Raw genomic sequence first — 19,935 nt, forward strand, 5'->3', positions numbered from 1 at the left:
AACAATATCTATTTTATAAGCTGGTAGTGAAGAATATGAAAATACATGTAAAAACAGCCACAGAAGACCAGTACATGGTGGACACTAATTGTTTCCTTACCACCTGTCCTACAATTAAGTAGAAATGCTCATTTTACTTCATATAAATTTTAAAAGTAGCTAAATTTCTAACGTTGAAGTTTTCATATTGGTTTATGGAGTAACTTTTTAAATTGTGGGCCCTGCTCAGACAGGACCTGATCAAGTATGCGCTGGTCTCAGTTCCACATTTAAGAATCGTTAAGACTTTGTTTTAAGCATTACATGGTTACACATACTTTCACCACTAAGATCAACTGACAAGATTGCCCTTGGGTACTGATATGTTGTATTTTTCTCCGTAAACATGCTTCGCAGAGCCAGAGAACTCCCAGAAGATCGAGTTAGTGGAGAAGAGCACCTTTCCAAAAATTCTAGGGAACTGTCTTCATAGTCTGAATAGTCTGCAACATAAGATACATAGAGAAATATTAATAAAGTATCAAGTAATCAAGAAGAGTCACTACAAAAATAATGAGAAGGTCATGTTTTATGACAAATAAACAAGCATGCCACCACTTTCTCTTCTCATCCACGAGCAGCTAGATCATCATGCATCTGATGAACTGGCTTTGGCAAGAACATTGGAAGATACACCCCAGGCAGTGTCTACCCAGCAGGGAGCACCAGGTTTTAACTGGTATCCACAAACTCTTATTAAGTAGTCCAGAAGTGAACAAGGATTATAGCTACATTTTCTCTTCATCATAATCACAGCTATGTCTGAAGCTAAGATGTGGAAGATGGAAATTAACTGTTTGCTTTTCTTTTTAGTAAAGAGATTCTCATGATGTCTAGCATGTCAATTATCATAGTGATAATTCAATCAATCAATTCTTCAGCAGAAAACCTCTGAACTACATTAAATGGTCCAGAAAGAAATTAGTCAAAGTTCTGTCTTCCTCAGCTTAGACTGAGTCGTGCAGAAGGACTGGCTGAGTTGGGTGCGGTCAGGGGGCAAAGACAGGAGAGGGTGTGAGTCTAGGCACATGGGGCGGCCACCAAGCAGAACCCTGGGCACACCTGAACGACGGGACAAGCCCGTGGCCAGAGCACGGTGAGGGAGGGAGGGAGGTAAGAAATGAGGCCAGAGCGACAGGAGCCAGATCACACTGAAGGTAAGGTTTTTTTTTTTTTGTTTTAAAGGAACAAAAGTCAAAGTTTGTAAGGAGGAGCAGGATGTGACACCTGTGTTTTATAGCTGTGGAATGGAGGGGGGAGTCTGGGGAGCACAAACAGAAGTGGGGACACAGTTCAGAGGCAGTGGTACAGACCAGACAAGAAATGCTGGCAGGCTGGGCTGGGAGGATGGCGGCTGAGGTGACATTTGAAAGCAGACGCAGTGATCTGCAGACTGGAGACGGAGGGCTGTGAGCCGCCATCATGGGCAATATCCAGGTTTCTGCTTGAACAACTTGGTGCTGAAACTGGGGTTCTGAGATGAGGCGGAAGCATAAATAGGAGATGGAGAAATCAGAAACGAAATGTGAGTTCAGCAGAGGGCTTTTGAAAGAAGGAAGATCCTACACATTGTCCATACAAATCTAAACATGTGGTAGGGGTGGTGATGGGGGTGGGGGTGGGGTGGACACGGGAGACATGCCAGGACTCAAGAATAAAAGGACAGGCAGTTCTTCCATTTGGCAGAGGTAAAAGAGAGGACATATTCAGGTAAGTACAAAGATGTGGTGGAGAAGAGATGAGCCAGTGTTCATCTGATGGCTTCCATTTCCTCAACTGAGTGTGAGGCAAAGGATGTAAACTAATGCAGATGAGGGAATAAATGAGAGGTAGAAAAGGCTGAAGAATCATAGAGAATGGAAAGCAATGTTTACAAGAACAGTCCAATGCTGGTGCACACTGAGTCTCAGCCATTTGCAGCTGGTGGTTATGGGAGAAAGAACAATGGTCCCCTAAAATGTCCAAGGCCCAATCCCTAGAACCAGTGGATATGCTGAATCATATGGGGAATTAAGGGGAATAAGGCTGCTGATGGAATCAAGCTGGTCATCAGATGACTTTTAAATAAGAGAATATCCTGAACTATCTGGGTTGGCCCAGCATAATCACAAGGGTCCCTAAAAGAAAGAGGGAGGCAAAAGAGTCAGTGCCAGAGGGATGTAAACTAAGACAAGACCTGAGCCGCCACCGCTGGCTTTGAAGATGGGGCGGGACATGAGCCAGGACATGCGGTGGCCTCCGGAATCTGGGAAAGGCAAGAAAACGGATTCTCTCTAGAGCCTCCAGAGAGGAGTGCAGTCCTGACACCTTGATTTTAGCCCAGTAAGACCCATTTTGGACTTATGACCTGCAGAACCTTAAGATCATCAATGTGTGTTGTTTCTGACTCACTGTTAGGTAGTGGTGTGTGGCAGCAGCAGTGGTCATCCTAAACACCATGGCATGGGCCATGTTCATCAAGGGCTCTCTAGGTGCCAAACAGGACCCTAAGTGTATTACAGGTACCAACTACTCTTAATCCTCACAGCTCTCCAACAAAAAACTACTACTGTCAATGCTGTTATACAAATGAAAAAACAGGCAGAAAAGGTTAAGCTGCCCAAGAAGACACAGCTATCAATGGCAAAGCCAACATTCGAACCCAGACAGTCTGACTACAGAAGCCTTACTCTTAACCAAAAAAGCATTATTAGTGGATTTTGCATCTGATACACACTGGGAAGCTTGTTAAAACCACTTTTCCCAGGCCTCACGCCCACATCATTCAGCAGTGGGATGCTCCCAGACGATGCTCACACTGCCAGACCTGAGTCATCCCTCAGAGCCTCCCTGGAACTGCAAAATTGTCAGCATCGCATTACTTGAGCACAGGTGTGGAAATGCGAAGGGGATCTACTAAATGCTAGCCAGGTACTGAGTACTTCATAACAATATCCTTATGACATCCTAACAATGAATCTACGTAGCAAAAACTATCACCATTTTATACACAAGGAAACTGAAGTGTATAGAATTTAAATAACTTAAGCTCTAAGTGTCGCAATCGGGATGTGAACTTGCACACTCGGCTCTTAAAAGCTGCCCTTTACTGACTACATGTTACAATGCCCTCTCAGAGAAAGTGGAAGTATTGGTTCAGTACAAAAATGTTAGAAATCTCAATTTGTTATTAAAAACAAAACATGGAGGACATTTAATCTCTGTACAGTATATTAGCATTGAACACAATTTCCTAGCACTCTACACGCATTCATGTTAAGTCACTTCAGTTATGTCTGACTCTTTGTGACTCTGTGCACTGTAACTTACTGAGCTCCTCTGTCCACAGGATTCTCCAAGCAAGAATTCCAGAGCAGGCTGCCATGCGCTCCTCCAAGGTGATCTTTCCAACCCAGAGATCGGACCCATGTTTCTTATGTCTCCTTAAGTCTCCAGCAAGTGGGTTCTTTACCACTAGGTGCCACTTGGGAAGCCCTAGCCTTCTACACCGAACCTGTATTCCCCAAACTCATGCCCTATGGCTATTACAAATAGAAGTCTACTGCTGTGTTTCAGGGTTAGAGCAAATGTCATCTTCTTCATAAAGCTTCACCAAGTAGAATTTATTTTGTATCAGTTTTACCACACACACAACACATCATGGTAGACATTTATGCATACTCCTTACCACTCCTAACATACATGCTTGCTTACAAACACTTAGAAAGGAATCTTTGTTTTTACTATACAATACTTTGGATTCTCTTTGCATTTCTCATTCTAGTTCTCTTAAACCTCTGTATGTCTTCATTTCCCCATATTTACAGACACATAAAAGACAAGGAGATGAAGCAATTTGCTTAAAATAACAAAGTTAAACACTGGCAAAGATGTCACTCTTAAAATCCCAACACAGCATTTTCTCACACACACGGACTGAACACAAAGTTAACTTTATATTATGTAAACTAAATCTGGTAATCAAAACATCTGTCAACCCACAGTTGTATGGAATAATTATAAAGGATCGTTTAACTACTATTTTCCATAGCTTCATTTAAACTAACAGATAACTACTAAGGACTTAGTATGTTAACAGACACAACAAAGGAAGGATGCACAGCCTAGAAAACAATATTTAAGGCAAGGAGGTAAAAATTAACAACACAGCATGAAAATTAAGACTCAGAAGCTAGATTGCCTCGGTTTAAATCTGCTTTTCTCCACTTACTAGCCATGTGAGCTTGGACAGCTCTCTTTATCCTTCTGTTTTAGTTAACTGTTTATAAAATGGGGATAACAGGCCCCACCATGAAAGGTTAATGTGGGGATTAAATGAACTAGTATATGTAAAACACCTAGTATTTGGTACATAATAAGCATCACAAGATATGCAAAATTGCACTGAGTGGTAAAAGGAAAAGAATTTTTTAAACTCCTTGTTGGTAGTAATTGCAGACTAAAATACATCTTCTATTAGGAACGCATGCAGTAATAATGTGAATTCTTTAAAATTTAAGATGTCCTTAAAATTTCAAACTTATTTAAAACCCCCTATTTAAGTTTAAAGAACACTCTTCTAATTTAATCACCTGGGGGAAAGTGTCATTTCCAAGATGAATTAAACAGCCCAGAATAAATTTTCCTCAAATGTAATAATTAATTGCAAAGATGCTAGTGATTACCCGATCTAACACCTGCTGTGTACAAAGAGCAATGCTCCTATGCATCGCTAGTCTATACCAGGACTCTGTTTTCAAAGTTAAGATTTTCATTTATAGACCTGATTTTACAATGCAAAGATATAAGGTTCTTTTTAATTTAAAAACATGCAACTTTTTTTTAAAAGGTTTATTTCTTTAATATGTGCTTAGTTGATCAGTCATGTCTGCCTCTTTATGGGCTGTAGGTCACTAGGCTCCTCTGTCCATGGGGATTCGCCAGGCAAGAATACTGTAGTGGGTTGCCATTTCTTCCTCTAGGGGATCTTCCCAACCCAGGGATCAAACCCATGTCTCCTGTGTCTCCTGCATAGTAGGTGAATTCTATACCACTGAACCATCAGGGAAACTCCACAGCTCTTTATAAATAGTGGCGCCATAGGTCATGGTAGGCTACAAGTCTGAGGTGCAAATTTACTCTGAACTTGTCCAAGACTTAGTCATCCCTGGAGAAGGAAATGGCAAACCACTCCAATATTCTTGCCTGGAGAATTATATGGACAGGGGAGCCTGGAAGGCTGCAGTCCATGGAGTGGAAAAGTCAAACATGACTAAGTGACTTTCACTTACTCATCCTAATCATTCTCCTTTCTTTAAGTCAATTCTCTTTTTTCGCTCCTGCAATCTCACTTGCGGTCACTGTCCCTCACTCTGCTACCAAGTATGGCCTGCTTCTTACTTTGTTCTTCATCAGCCGCTCCCTGTCTGTTCCCCACTGTCACAGGTGCTTCAGAACAGGAGATTCTGCATCTGCTACAGCATATTGGAACAGTCCTGTTTGCTGATGCGACGTTCAGTTCAGTCGCTCAGTCATGTCCGACTCTTTGCAACCCCATGAATTGCAGCACGCCAGGCCTCCCTGTCCAACACCAACTCCTGGAGTTCACTGACAGTCATGTCCATCGAGTCAGTGATGCCATCCAGCCATCTCATCCTCTGTCATCCCCTTCTCCTCCTGCCCCCAATCCCTCCCAGCATCAGAGTTTTTTCCAATGAGTCAACTCTTTGCATGAGGTGGCCAAAGTACTGGAGTTTCAGCTTTAGCATCATTCCTTCCAAAGAAATCCCAGGACTGATCTCCTTCAGAATGGACTGGTTGGATCTCCTTGCAGTCCAAGGGACTCTCAAGAGTCTTCTCCAACACCACAGTTCAAAAGCATCAAGTCTTCAGCACTCAGCTTTCTTCACAGTCCAACTCTCACATCTATACATGACCACTGGAAAAACCATAGCCTTGACTAGATGGACCTATGTTGGCAAAGTACTGTCTCTGCTTTTTAATATGCTATCTAGGTTGGTCATAACTTTTCTTCCAAGGAATAAGCGTCTTTTAATTTCATGGCTGCAGTTACCATCTGCAGTGATTTTGGAGCCCCAAAAATAAAGTCTGACACTGTTTCCACTGTTTGCCCATCTACTTCCCATGAAGTGATGGGACCAGATGCCATGATCTTCGTTTTCTGAATGTTGAGCTTTAAGCCAACTTTTTCACTCTCCTTTTTCACTTTCATCAAGAGGCTTTTTAGTTTCTCTTCACTCTGTGCCATAAGGGTGGTGTCATCTGCATATCTGAGGTTATTGGTATTTCTCTCGGCAGTCTTGATTCCAGCTTGTGCTTCTCCCAGCCCAGGGATACAGTGGAAGTTAGAAATAGATTTAAGGGACTAGATCTGATAAATAGAGTGCATAAAGAACTATGGATGGAGGTTTGTGACATTGTACAGGAGACAGGGATCAAGACCATCCCCATGGAAAAGAAATGCAAAAAAGCAAAATGGCTGTATGAGGAGGCCTTACAAATAGCTGTGAAAAGAAGAGAAGCGAAAAGCAAAGGAGAAAAGGAAAGATATAAGCATCTGAATGCAGAGTTCCAAAGAATAGCAAGAAGAGATAAGAAAGCCTTCCTCAGTGATCAATGCAAAGAAATAGAGGAAAACAACAGAATGGGAAAGACTAGAGATCTCTTCAAGAAAATTAGAGATACCAAGGGAACATTTCATGCAAAGATGGGCTCGATAAAGGACAGAAATGGTATGGACCTAACAGAAGCAGAAGATATTAAGAAGAGATGGCAAGAATACACAGAAGAACTATACAAAAAAGATCTTCATGACCCAGATAATCACGATGGTGTGATCACTCACCTAGAGCCAGACATCCTGGAATGTGAAGTCAAGTGGGCCTTAGAAAGCATCACTACAAACAAAGCTGGTGGAGGTGATGGAATTCCAGTTGAGCTATTTCAAATCCTGAAAGATGATGCTGTGAAAGTGCTGCACTCAATATGTCAGCAAATTTGGAGAACTCAGCAGTGGCCACAGGACTGGAAAAGGTTAGTTTTCATTCCAATCCCAAAGAAAGGCAATGCCAAAGAATGCTCAACTACTGCACAATTGCACTCATCTCACACGCTAGTAAAGTAATGCTCAAAACTCTCCAAGCCAGGCTTCAGCAATACATGAACCGTGAATTTCCAGATGTTCAAACTGGTTTTAGAAGAGGAACCAGAGATCAAATTGCCAACATCTGCTGGATCATTGAAAAAGCAAGAGAGTTCCAGAAAAACATCTATTTCTGCTTTATTGACTATGCCAAAGCCTTTGACTGTGTGGATCACAATAAACTGGAAAATTCTGAAAGAGATGGGAATACCAGACCACCTGACCTGCCTCTTGAGAAACCTATATGCAGGTCAGGAAGCAACAGTTAGAACTGGACATGGAACAACAGACTGCTTCCAAATAGGAAAAGGAGTCCGTCAAGGCTGTATATTGTCACCCTGCTTATTTATTTAACTTATAGGATGCAACGTTAAGGTGACTTAAAAAAAGCATGCCCTTCCTGCCCAGATGCTTCGGTGTCTCCACTGGAATACCCAAGGCAGCCAAATACCCTCAGCTAGTTCATCTGGCATCTGTCCTGCAGTGTGACACTTGTCATTTCTGCATTCTGATGTATCATCATGGGAGAGAAGTCACTAAACAGGAATCTGTGGTTCCTGGTTTCTGTTTACCTAACTTATGGTTCTCTCCGGTATGGCTTCCACAGAGCTGTCTATGAAGGGGTGGGGTCAGACAGAAAAGCTGAGGAGCAAGGCAGATTGGTCCAAGTTTTTCTTGGGAAGTGGGTCCAAGTTTTTCAATGCCATTTTGATCCCATGTCTTCAAATTTACTTTGCTAAGTCACTTCAGTCGTGTCCGACTCTGTGCGACCCCATAGACAGCAGCCCACCAGGCTCCCCCGTCCCTGGGATTCTCCAGGCAAGAACACTGGAGTGGGTTGCCATTTTCTTCTCCAGTGCATGCAAGTGAAAAAGTGAAAGTGAAGTTGCTCAGTCGTGTCTGACCCTTAGCGACCCCATGGACTGCAGCCTTCCAGGCACCTCCATCCATGGGATTTTCCAGGCAAGAGTACTGGAGTGCGGTGTCATTGCCTTCTTTAGAGTTAAAGAATACAGAAACTTTATATTCTGTGGGAAGATTAGATGCTATTTTTGACCTATAGAGAGAGTTAAAATCTGAAGAATTTACCAACAATGATTACAAATTCTGAAAGTACCTCATTGGCGTCATAGTTTCTGAAACTGTTTTTTAAGTATTTGATGCATATGGGGGAGAAATGGGTATGACATAAAGCAGGTAAATACTACAAAATACTTAGATACCCACCATGTACTCTGAGAGAGTATCACTGTCACTTTTGGAAGGTTCCTTTGTGCCACCTTTCAATGTGAACTAAAAAGTCCTTTCTCTACCTCAGAGGCAACACTAATTCTGAATTTCTATTCATCATTCTCTTGCTTTCCTTTATGCTTTTGCTACATACATTGGAATCTCTAAAAATATACTGCTTAGTTTTACAACTTTTCGATGTTTACATAAATGAAATTGTAAAACTGTACATGTTTTCCTCTGTGACTTGATTTTTAGCTTTGTTCATGAGATTCCAATGGGTATAATCCATTTATTTTACACAGTGACACAGATTCCACTGAAGGACAGGTGGACACAGGCCAACGCCAGTGCTGCCATGAACATTCCTGCACATGTCTCCTGACAGACCATGTGAGTTTAGTTCGGAATCTGGGGTCAACTCTACTCTCATCAGAAAAACATCACGGCTTCCCCATGGTGGCTGTGCCGCTATCTGCACCTCCTCAGCACTTCTGGTACCATTCACCTCATACTCTCTGCCAATACGGCAGAGGGGAAATAGATTTCACTAGGTTCTAAAAGTTACATTAGGCAGCTTCACCTAAGAGTGTGCATTGTCTTGTATAATCACTTTCAGGTTTCCACTTCTGTGAAATACCTATTAAACTCCTTCGTCCATTTTCCTACTGGGTTTTCTTTCTCTTTTTGATCTGTAAGGGCTTGAAATACATTCTGAATACTAATACTCTGTCAGGTATTTATGTTATCATTATTTTCTTATGGTTTGTGTTGTTTTTTCACTCTCTCCATAATGCTTTTGATGAACCAAAGTTCATTTAAGTCTAGTCACATTTTCAACCTTTTCTTTTGGGTTAGCATTTTTCATTTTCAAATCTCTGCCCAAAAAGCACAAAGATGACTTTCTATACTTTCGAAGTTCTATAGTTTCGTCTTTCACGTAGGAAGTCTCATCAATATCAGTCTGATTGTTGTACATGGTATAAGGTTGGAGCCCAGTTTTATTGTCACTATATGCATTATAAATTATTCTAATACCAATTACTTACCTACCAAACTAAGATGTCAGCTTTGAATAAACTAAGTTTTGAAATATGTATGATCTGCTTTGGATTATTCTGTTCTTAACGTATTCTATTCCTTCAAAATACCTCCCGGCTTTGATAACTGAATAGTAACTCTCCTTATTCTTCTTCAAGAGTGACTATCTCATTCTTGGCTCTTTACTCTTCCATGTTAAGTTCAGAATCAGCAATGAATCTATAGATTTATTTCAAGCGGCACCTTTTCAACAGTAATCTACTACCCCATGAATATGAATCATTTCCCCATTATTTAGGCTTTCTTTATGTTTTTAAGTAAAGTTTTACACTCTGCTATTCAAAGTTTTTTTTTTTTAATATAAGTACACAGGAATTCATCAAATGGTTTTTCTACATTTATTCAAACTATGTTACTGTGGTGAATTTCATTAATTCATTTTCTAATGTCAAACCAACTTTGCATTCCAATCCTATATGGTCCTATTTTTAAACATCCTGCTAGATTTAATTCCCTGTGTTTTGCCTCTTTGTCCACAAATAAGAACAGCCTGTGACTGCCCTTTCCCATACTGTTCTCTTCTGATTTTGAGAGCAAAGCTATTTAAACCAATTAAAATAAATTTTGGGGCTTCCCAGGTGGTTCAGCGGTAAAGAACCCACTTGCCAATGCAGAAGACCTGGGTTCAATCCCTGGATCGGGAAGACCTCCTAAAGGAAGAAATGGCAACCCACTCCAATATTCTTGCCTGGGAAATCCTATGGACAGAGGAGCTTGGTGGGCTACAGTCCATGCATGGGGTCCCAAGAGAGTTGGATACAACTGAGCGCCTAAACAACAATAATAACAAACTGAATTTGGAGTTGTATGAGTTTCCCAGAGCTGCCCCCAACAAATTACCACAAAACTGGTGGACAGAAACAACAGAAGTTTATTCTCTCAGTTCTAGGGGCCAGAAGTCTAAAATTAGGTGTCATCATTTAATTTTGGCATTTTTCATTTTTTGCTACTTTTTTTTTTTAGTTCCTTAATTTCTGTTCATATGTTTATCATTCATGTTCACTTCTACTTTTTCTGGGCTTAATCTTTTCTAACCTCTTAAGCTGGAGGCTTAGCTGACTTTGAGCCTTCTTTTCTTTTGTAAGCATGTATGGCAATATTCTTCTCACAAGTGCAATCTTAACTACATTTTCAAGTTACATGTATAATATTTTCATCACCTGCCAGGTTCTTAACATCTTATTTTCCCTTTGGCATTGTCTTTCATCCATGAATTATTTAAAAATATTCTGCTTGATTTCTAAACATATGGGGCTTTTTGTCTTCTCAATAGTGATTTTAAGATAACTCTACAGGCAATAATACTGGAGTTGGCAGCCATTCCCTTCTCCAGGGGATCTTCCCAACCCAGGGATCAAACCTGGGTCTGCTGCATTACAGGGAGACTCTTCACTGTCTGAGCCACCAGGAAAACCCTTAAAATATGTTGAGGTTTGCTTAAAGTTGCATCCCATGGTCCATTTTAATAAATGTCTGAGTCTATTTGAAAAAGCTGTCTACTCTGCAGCTGCTGAGTTCAGTGTCCTGGACAGGTCTGTTGGATCAACTATGCAGCTACCATTTCTTATCCTTACAGACACTTCTGGGTTTTGTGAATTTATTAATCACTAAGAAAGATATGATGATGTTATTCAGTGATAAAACTTAGAAAGATGTAAAGTGAACTCAACCTTTATCACTATATGGTAACCTCCTATCTCTAAGAATGATTTTTGCTTTAATGACTATTTATTATGGTAACTTCCTATCTCTAAGAATGATTTTTGCTTTAATGACTATTTAGTGACAAGCTATTGTTAGAAAAATCATTTGTTTTTTCTCCAAGCTTTTCTAAAATTATTTTCTCTCACTTCTGGAAAGCTAATTCAAAGGACTTTAAATTCGAGATTGACAGAAATTCCTTCACAGTACACAGAGGGGTCCTTGTTCAGGGTACCTAGTCCACGAGATTGACAGAAATTCCTTCACAGTACACAGAGGGGTCCTTGTTCAGGGTACCTAGTCCACCATAACGCTGGCAATGAAAGACTCTAGTCATTGCAAGGACTAATTTACAGACCACTTAACTTACTAACTGTAGCTAAACAGGCAAGATAAAGGAAGGTTACTAGACGAACTGCTCAGCTCTCAAGAACATGGGAATACTATCTTACCTCCACTTTGTAAAAGAGGATAGCTAAAAGAACCTTAGATATTAAAAAATGGGAATCACCATTTTAGCGTACAGGCAGCCTTCTGTATCCACAGGTTTTGCAACTGTGGATTTAGCCAACTGCAGATCAGTTTTTATTTCCACAGATCTATGCAGAGCCCACAAGTATCAAAGGCTGACTATACCATGCCATTTGATACAAGAAACTGGAGCATCTGTGGATTTTGGTAACTGCCGGGAACTAATACCCCAGATACTGAGGAAGGACTGTACTTACCATGCTGCTTAGATTTCTTTTTCTTTTTCTTCTTCTTCTTCTGCTTTGGTTTGTAGTGATCTTTGTCCCTCTTCTCTTTTCTTTCTTTATCCTTTTCTTTTCTCTTACCTAAATGACAAAAAGTGAGTCAGTTAGTAATCATGACTGATCCCGAGTTGTTCCCTTGGGTTAACCTAAAAGCAGCATTTATGGTTTAATCAGCTATTCCAGTCACCTGCCCAGAGTGGATGGATTCAATTAAACTGTTCCTGTCATGAGTCTGGAACTCCTGATTAGCTTACTGGGCTATAAGAGGGAATCTTCATTAGCAGTGTTGAGAAATCCCAACTCCTGACACCTTAAAGTTAACACAGACAGTAGTTAAAATTCTTAAATGAGTAATGTAACTCAGTTTCCTGATGTGGCAAGAAATATACTCCACAATTTAAGAAAAACTTGACCGAGGAGACTCAGAATTTCCATACAAAATTTAACAAGAAAATGTATTAGAAGATTAAGAAGACTTGAACTTTTTTCTTTGGGAAAAATATTAAAAAAAACTAAGTCAAATCCACAAATAATTCCTTCAGTCTTTCAATAGTTTCCACGTATATAAGAATGAAGATAAAAAGCACAAAGAAGTAAAAATTTAACTCATTAAACTAATTTTTTTCTTAAAAATTTTAAAATATTTCTTTTTTCCCAATCATATGCACTTTAAAGAAAATGTACAGATGTTAAAACAGTATCCTAGAATACTTTATTTAAAACTAACTCATCACACATATTCAACTATTGTCCAACTCAGAAAGGTTTAGCCCACAGCTTACCAACCACACTGAACCAACTTTGAGTAACTCAAGCTCCAGGGAGCTAATTTGTAGAATATTTAAGACTATTATCCATTATTCCAAAACTTATAGTCATGACAGCACAGAAGACAGAAAAGACAGCAGAAAATTTAGTATCTTTTTATAAAGAAAGTAAAAAAAAAAAGAAAAAAGGCTGGGAAAAAAAGGCTATTTTATTTTACCATCCATTCTCTAAGGATCAACAATATTAAATGGCACCATATTTTTAAACAGTCATAATTTCAAAGATGTTCAAAAACATCAAGTTCTCAGAGAAAGCCTTAAGGTTCCTTGACAAAAAATACACATACTACTACAAGACATGTATTAGGAAACAACATATTTGGAGGTGAATAAACTAATAAACACTAAAACAGAGGATCACTTACACCTACAGGAGCACTAACAGGTAAAAAGTAAGGGATAGACTACGTCCTCCCACTGCCAAGCCATCTACAGTCTTTTGCTTAAAGATTACTTTCTGTTCATACCAAATGCAGTTGAGCTTTTTTCTTCCAATTTCACTTTTTTTTCCATTTTCGATATTCCTGCAGGTTTAGGGGAAAAATATTTAAGTTTAGTCAGAAAAGGTTAAGAGTATGAGACAATGTTTTAAATTACAATTGCTCACAAAACTCTACCCAAGACTCTTTTCCCATAAAGGTCTACATTATTGCCTCAACTAGTAACAAAGAAGTGGCATTTCTTACTTCAAAGAAATAAGGATGATGTTTGGTCCTTCACACTATTCAGATTAGATTCCTAGTTCCACCATCTATTAGCTGCACAGTCTCGAGGAAATCATTTAATCTCTCTGTGCTTCAGTTTCCTTATCTGCCAAATAGGAACAAGAGTATCTACCTACTGCTGTTATCAGCACTACGTGAGTCAAAATATATAAAATGATTAGTGTCTGATAAATAATGAGTGGTTTTTTTAACTTTTCTCCTTTATGGTGGAGTAATTTGAGAGTGCACCATTTCTAAAAATAGCATAAATGTGGGTCTAAACATAAAAAAATGTTAGGGTGAATGCACTAGGCCATCAGTTCAACTCTGGCACCACAGCCTTTGGCAACCCAGGAGATGTTGGAATGCACTCCAGCAGTAGGTCCATGTAACATTTCTGCTCCTGTGACAATTATGACAAAATGCTATTCCTGTCATCCAAATGAAATATCAAATTTCACATTAAATTATACTGGTTTTCAACAATCTGCATAAATTTTTTAAACTAATATTGAACCTCTGTTGCCTAGAACAAATGGAATACCTCTGAACTCCATCGAATGTGTTATGAGGTAATGAGAAAAGCCAAAACAGAATTATTCTATAAATCATTTTTGGTCTTTATCCAAATGTAAGATATAAAGGCTTATTAACACATAAAAAATATTCAACTTAATGGCACTTAGGTATTATTATCCAATAGTCCAAAATACATTCTTAAACCAATAGTACACCTCAATAACTGTGTTGCTGTTTAGACACACTAAACCAAGCTTCTCAACTCATATTCAGCTATTCCCAATGCTAATATCTTATCTGTGTCTAGGGTTAATCTAAGAAAAAGACTCTAGCACACTTAAATACAATTTCAGTCTATTAAATTATGCTCTAATATCACCATTTATGAGTTCTTTGACTTTTAAATCACTCCAATAAAGTATCAAAAAAGCTAGCATTTGATTCACCTTACTGCAAATAATTTACATAAATTAAATAAAACACAACAAAAATATAAAAATACCACTCAGCTTGAACTAAATGTTAATGAGGTTAATAATTTATTCAAATTCAATAAAAATATTGGTAATCTCCCTGATAAAAAGATTTCTTATGACCAAAAAATGAAAAGAACATCAAAGAGAAATGAGATTAAACTTCCTTATTATCAAGACTGTTGAACAAATGCCTCATTTCCTTTCACTAATCACTGCTTACTAACAATGACTGCATACCATGACATTTTCAAAAATTTAATGCAGCATTCTTGACAATGACAAGGCATTTACGACAGAAACAATAAGAGATTTGCATTCTAAATCTTAAGTGATGGTAGAGATACACCAGAAGCAGCCCTTGACCATGATTTTTGCCCCCGTAGGGCCCTAATCTCTGGGAGCACTGAGTCTCCAGTGTGAAAGGTGGAAAACGTCCAGAATCCCCTGCGTGCAAGCTAAGCCACTTCAGTCACGTCTGACTCTTTGCGACCCCATAGACAGTAGCACGCAGGCTCCTCTGTCCATGTTATTCTCCAGAGAGGAATACTGGAGTGGGCTGGCGTTTCCTACTCCAGGGGATCTTCCTGACCCAGGGATCAAACCTGCGTCTCTTATGTCTCCTGCACTGGCAGGCGGGTTCTCTGCCACTAGCGCCACCCGCATGTTGTGCCTGGGTGCTCAGTCACTCATCATGTCAACTCTCTGCAGCCCTATGGACACAGACCTCCAGGTGCCTTTTTGTCCATGGGTTTCTCCAGGCAAGAATACTGGAGTGGATTGCCATGCCCTTCTCCAAGGGTTCTTCCAGACCCGGGAATCAAACCTGTGACTCCTGCGTCTCCTGTGTAGCAGGCATGTTCTTTACCCACTGAGTCACCTGGGAAGCACCTGGGGTGATTCAAATGAAAGAACTGCCTTTCAGGGACACCTTTTCTGGCTGGAATGTGTGGGATCCCTCAGGCACTTGGAAAACAAACAACATGGTCTTGACCCTCAGCTCTGGAACACAGGTCAGCATAGCAGAACATATACAGAAATTATAATATCAGAGTGCTTTCAGGAGGATCCACTCTAGACTGTTTTCACATGTTCTGGTGGGTCCCAAACCTTTATATTTCTTTTTTTTTTAATTGGAGGAAAACTGCATTTCAACAATATGTTGGTTTCTATATTTCTTAACTATTAAATTTCAAAAGTAAAACTAGGGAACTGAGAAAAGCTTGTCAACATTTAAACAAGGATATTAAAGTAAATATTCCTATAGGCAATAATGACAGGACTTTTAAAAACATTCATGCACAAATAGATTTAAAAATAGATCTATTTAAGAATTCCACAAAAGAACAAATGTCATTTTACGAGACATTCTCTACATTGTCTTTATTTCACCATGCACCAGAATTTGGGAACCAAAGTACTAGGTTATTAGTTAAAAGAATAGTGATTTGTAACTAAATTTAATCAACAGACCTTTTTCAAACAAAATACTATATAATGGACAATATATATTACAACCCCACCCCCTAGCCCTGGCCAAACAAAAAACACGATAAAAAACAAATGGAGCTGGTGCACTGGGATGACCCAGAGGGATGGTATGGGGAGGGAGGTGGGAGGGGGTTCAGGATTGGGAACACGTGTACACCCATGGCAGATTCATGTTGATGTATGGCAAAACCAATACAATATTGTAAAGTAATTAGCCTTTAATTAAAATAAATAAATTTAAATTTTAAAAAATAATAAAAATTAAAAAATAAAAAAAAAACAAATGGAGCTATTCAGATTAAAGCAAGAGAGACAGATCTCTGAGCCATATCTGCTTTCATGTCACGGAAAGCCCCATAATGCAGATGGTTTCTTCAGTGTGTTAAATATCTGATTTTTCTGGCAATAAAAAAAGAGGCTATCCCTGAGACTCTCCATGGAAACCCCAGGCTTTGAATAAACCATGAACATTTGGTGTGGGGGTGGAAGTAGATTAAGGAGTCTCTGGTTGTGGTTTGGTTTGGTTTTGTACAATTCTGGAAAAAAAAAAAATTGAAAGCCACTCTAAAACAAAAAGGCTTTCAAAAAATAAATGTGAAGTTGGTGTAAGATGATGGACTAACCACCAAACATTTAAGATGCCTGCACAGCACCGGGCACAGGCGACTCAGCCACAAGTCAGTCTGATTGTTGGCCCATTCTTTCATACATTGAGCTTCCAGATTTAAACTCCTTAAAGAAGTGAAGTGAAGTCGCTCAGTCGTGTCCGACTCTTTGCGACCCCGTGGACTGTAGCCCACCAGGCTCTTCCATCCATGGGATTCTCCAGGCAAGAATACAAGAGGTTAGAGTAATTCAGTAATTGTCATACAGACATCCAGGAGATAAATAAGAAAACCAGCCAACATTCCCAGTTAGCAACAGAACTAATAATAATAGAACTAAGACTCTATCCTTACCTAAAACTGATGGACTCTGTTAGATAAAGCATTCTGAAAATAAAATAAAAACAACGGCACCAAGTTTTACAAGGGCACCAATGACTGTTTTTGTTGTAATGTGGGCAGCAATGTATTCTTAATCTTGTTTAGTCATATTGCACGCATGCTTCCCAGTAGAAGAACGTAGAGGATTAGTGCAAGTTTATTATCTCTACTAGAAAAATAACTAAAAGCAAGTGTTAACCTATTGAGAATAGGTGTATATAATAACTGTATAATCTGCATAGTATTATCAGTTCTTTATCTTGACTGCTAAACTCAGCAGTGAGAACATAATCTCCCACAAGAAAAACTAAAACTCTGTTAAACTATTCCACAGTTAAGGACTAATATCCTCAGTCATTCTAAATACTCCAAGAATTTCAATTTGAAAAAAACACCCCCAAAAATGTCTTTGATACAAGCTCTGGGAAATAATGTTTTCTACAGAAGTTTTAAAATTCAACAGTAACAAAACTTACTTTTATAATTAAGATGGAAATGAACCAAGTAAACATTAAAAAAAAAAAGATGAAACAAAACAAAAACTCTTGGTACTTTGACTTCAGATGGAAGAAAACTTGGAGTGCAGAGAGAAGGCCTACAAACACTGCAAACCATTTTCTAGAGTAGCTAACAAAAATGTCAAGAGAAAAAAAGCACGCAGACCACTGAGAATTTCCATGCAAGTCAGACAGGTTCACCAAGTTTTAATCAAAAGGTGTCCGATCAGAACACAACTTGAATTCTATTATTTCCCTCAAAAAATAAAAAATTAAAAGAGGTTAAGAGAAACAATCCCTCCCAAGCCCACATTCAAATGCATTCAAATATGTTGTGACTGTGTTCAACCCTAATAAACAAGATTTTCAGTTAATTAACATTTAAAACCATACATTTCCTTGATTTAAGCAATTAAAGTTGCCAGTCATCACCATACTTAAAATGGTCGTCACTCTTCAACGAATTTACAAATTTATCACATTATAAAACCAACTCGTCTCTACCTTTCACTTTCCCAAAACACTACCTTGCTACTTGGACTTTCTCAAATAGTTATTTCTAACACTTAAATGGGGAAAAAAAAATCATGCCTTCCCTGTACCCCAGTGCATCTTAACCATTACGAGAAACAAGAACCACACTTCAATGATGATTAACTGTATCTCCACAAATATGCTAGAAATTCTGGAAACAACAATAACAACACTAGGCTAGCACTCTGATTAAACACAAAATCACTGGAATCATGGATTTCCATGCACAATCACTACTTTGACATTTTAGGATACATCATCCAGCTAGCATAACTTAGTTATAACATACTATTTACACTGGTTTATCTTTCAGTCTTGTTACTATTAGAAAAAAATACATATATAAACCAAAATACAAATATTTTCAAATGCACAACTATAAATAATCTCCCCAATGAATATATATTTTAACTTGAACATATTTTTATATATTCAGTACAGCAACAAATTCCATATCGTCAAGGCACTCTTAAGAACTTTACTTCTTGAGGAAAAGTATCTTAAAGGTTAAGGGTAATTCAGAACTCTTGTGAAAACAGGGGAAAGAAAAATCAATTATCCACAGATGGAAGGGGCTTTTAGAAAGTGTCCAAAGACAATGGATAAGATTTGGGAAATGACAACAAATGTTTCAAAGCCTACATATCTCCAAATTTGGGCATCAGTTTTTTAAAAAATCAAGATATGGAAACACTATTGCATATAAAATAACTTTAATCTTTTTTTATTAATGGACTTGTAGAACACTGTATACTTACTGTTAGTTACATTTTTACTTTCAAAGAAGGAATAAGAAGGTAACAGCAGTAATGTAAAAAGCATGTTTCTTTAAGTTACTTCATTTTATTTTAATATCCACCAACGGCTATGCTTCACCCAAAGATTTGATAAAATGACTTCAGAGAAGACGCTATTAAAATCAATTATCCCCAATGCTCTTTGGCTGCAAATCAAAAACAGTTTTATGTTTTTTTCCCATTTCAGAACTGACTCAGTTCAGATCTCCTTCATCCATCTAATTCTAAATTAGTAACTTAGTGGAAAGGTATTAGTATTTGCCTTTATTTTTGAATTGCACATACTCTATGCTTGAGGTTAAAATCCTATAAAATTCCAAATAAAAGGATGTAAACATATAATGGAAATACAAATTAATATTCTGTCACATTAAAACACCAATTTGATAAGACACCTCAGAAAGGTTTCAAATTATTACAACAAGTATCATAAAATAATCAAAAAATGTCTTATAGAGTATGGTTGGTTTTACACATGAAACTCCCAAAATAACATTATAATCAATTATGGTTAAATTTGGGAGATTCTGTTCCAAAATATGGATCTATACTTAAGTTAAAGGTATATCATTAACTTAAGCTAAGTGTTTCTTAAACATTAAGTTCTATTACAAACACTGGAAAAGACCCCAATGCTGGGAGAGATTGAAGGCAGGAGGAGAAGGAGGCGACAGAGGATGAGACGGGTGGATGGTATCACTGACTCAATGGACAGGAATTTCAGCAAACTCCAGGAGATGGTGAAGGACAGGGAAGACTGGAGTGCTGCAGTCCATAGGGTCATAAAGAGTTGGACACGACGTAGCGACTTAACAACATTCAGTAACTTATGCCAAGTGTTTCTCTAATTCTATTACACTTCTTAAACCTATAAAGTACTGATCCTGTTAAGTATTTTCTGGCTTCAAAACCAAGAACTTCTGTGATTATATTTAACTCTAGTAATTCCTACTTAGTAGAAACGGGATATAAGAAAAAAGTAGGGAGAAGCAAGTAAAGTGACAAAATAACAATTATGTCCAGGAAAAATGGTAGAAAATGGTCACACAAAATGACTTTAAGCCCCATCTTCCACAGCTGTTACATAAAACATTTATGAAGAGGAACAACGTATTAAAAAATGTAATTTATACATGAAAC

General features: G+C 38.4%; 1 protein-coding gene across 9 annotated transcripts in view; it reads right to left on the bottom strand.

The window, feature by feature from the left end:
* Positions 1-19,935, bottom strand: part of PHF20L1 (PHD finger protein 20 like 1) — an 80,199-nt gene that overhangs the window by 20,065 nt on the left and 40,199 nt on the right. For 8 of the 9 annotated variants that reach the window (XM_070382761.1, XM_070382759.1, XM_070382758.1 and 5 more), the window contains 3 exons: positions 13,262-13,318; positions 11,941-12,048; positions 318-482 (listed from right to left, as the gene is read on the bottom strand). In XM_070382761.1, the coding sequence (XP_070238862.1) occupies positions 318-482; positions 11,941-12,048; positions 13,262-13,318 (330 nt within the window). The remainder of the gene's footprint in view (positions 1-317; positions 483-11,940; positions 12,049-13,261; positions 13,319-19,935) is intronic. The other variant, XM_070382766.1, reaches the window with a different exon arrangement.

Source organism: Bos mutus, chromosome 14 (assembly GCF_027580195.1).
Source record: "Bos mutus isolate GX-2022 chromosome 14, NWIPB_WYAK_1.1, whole genome shotgun sequence".
In the NCBI taxonomy this organism is placed as follows: Eukaryota; Metazoa; Chordata; class Mammalia; order Artiodactyla; family Bovidae; genus Bos; species Bos mutus.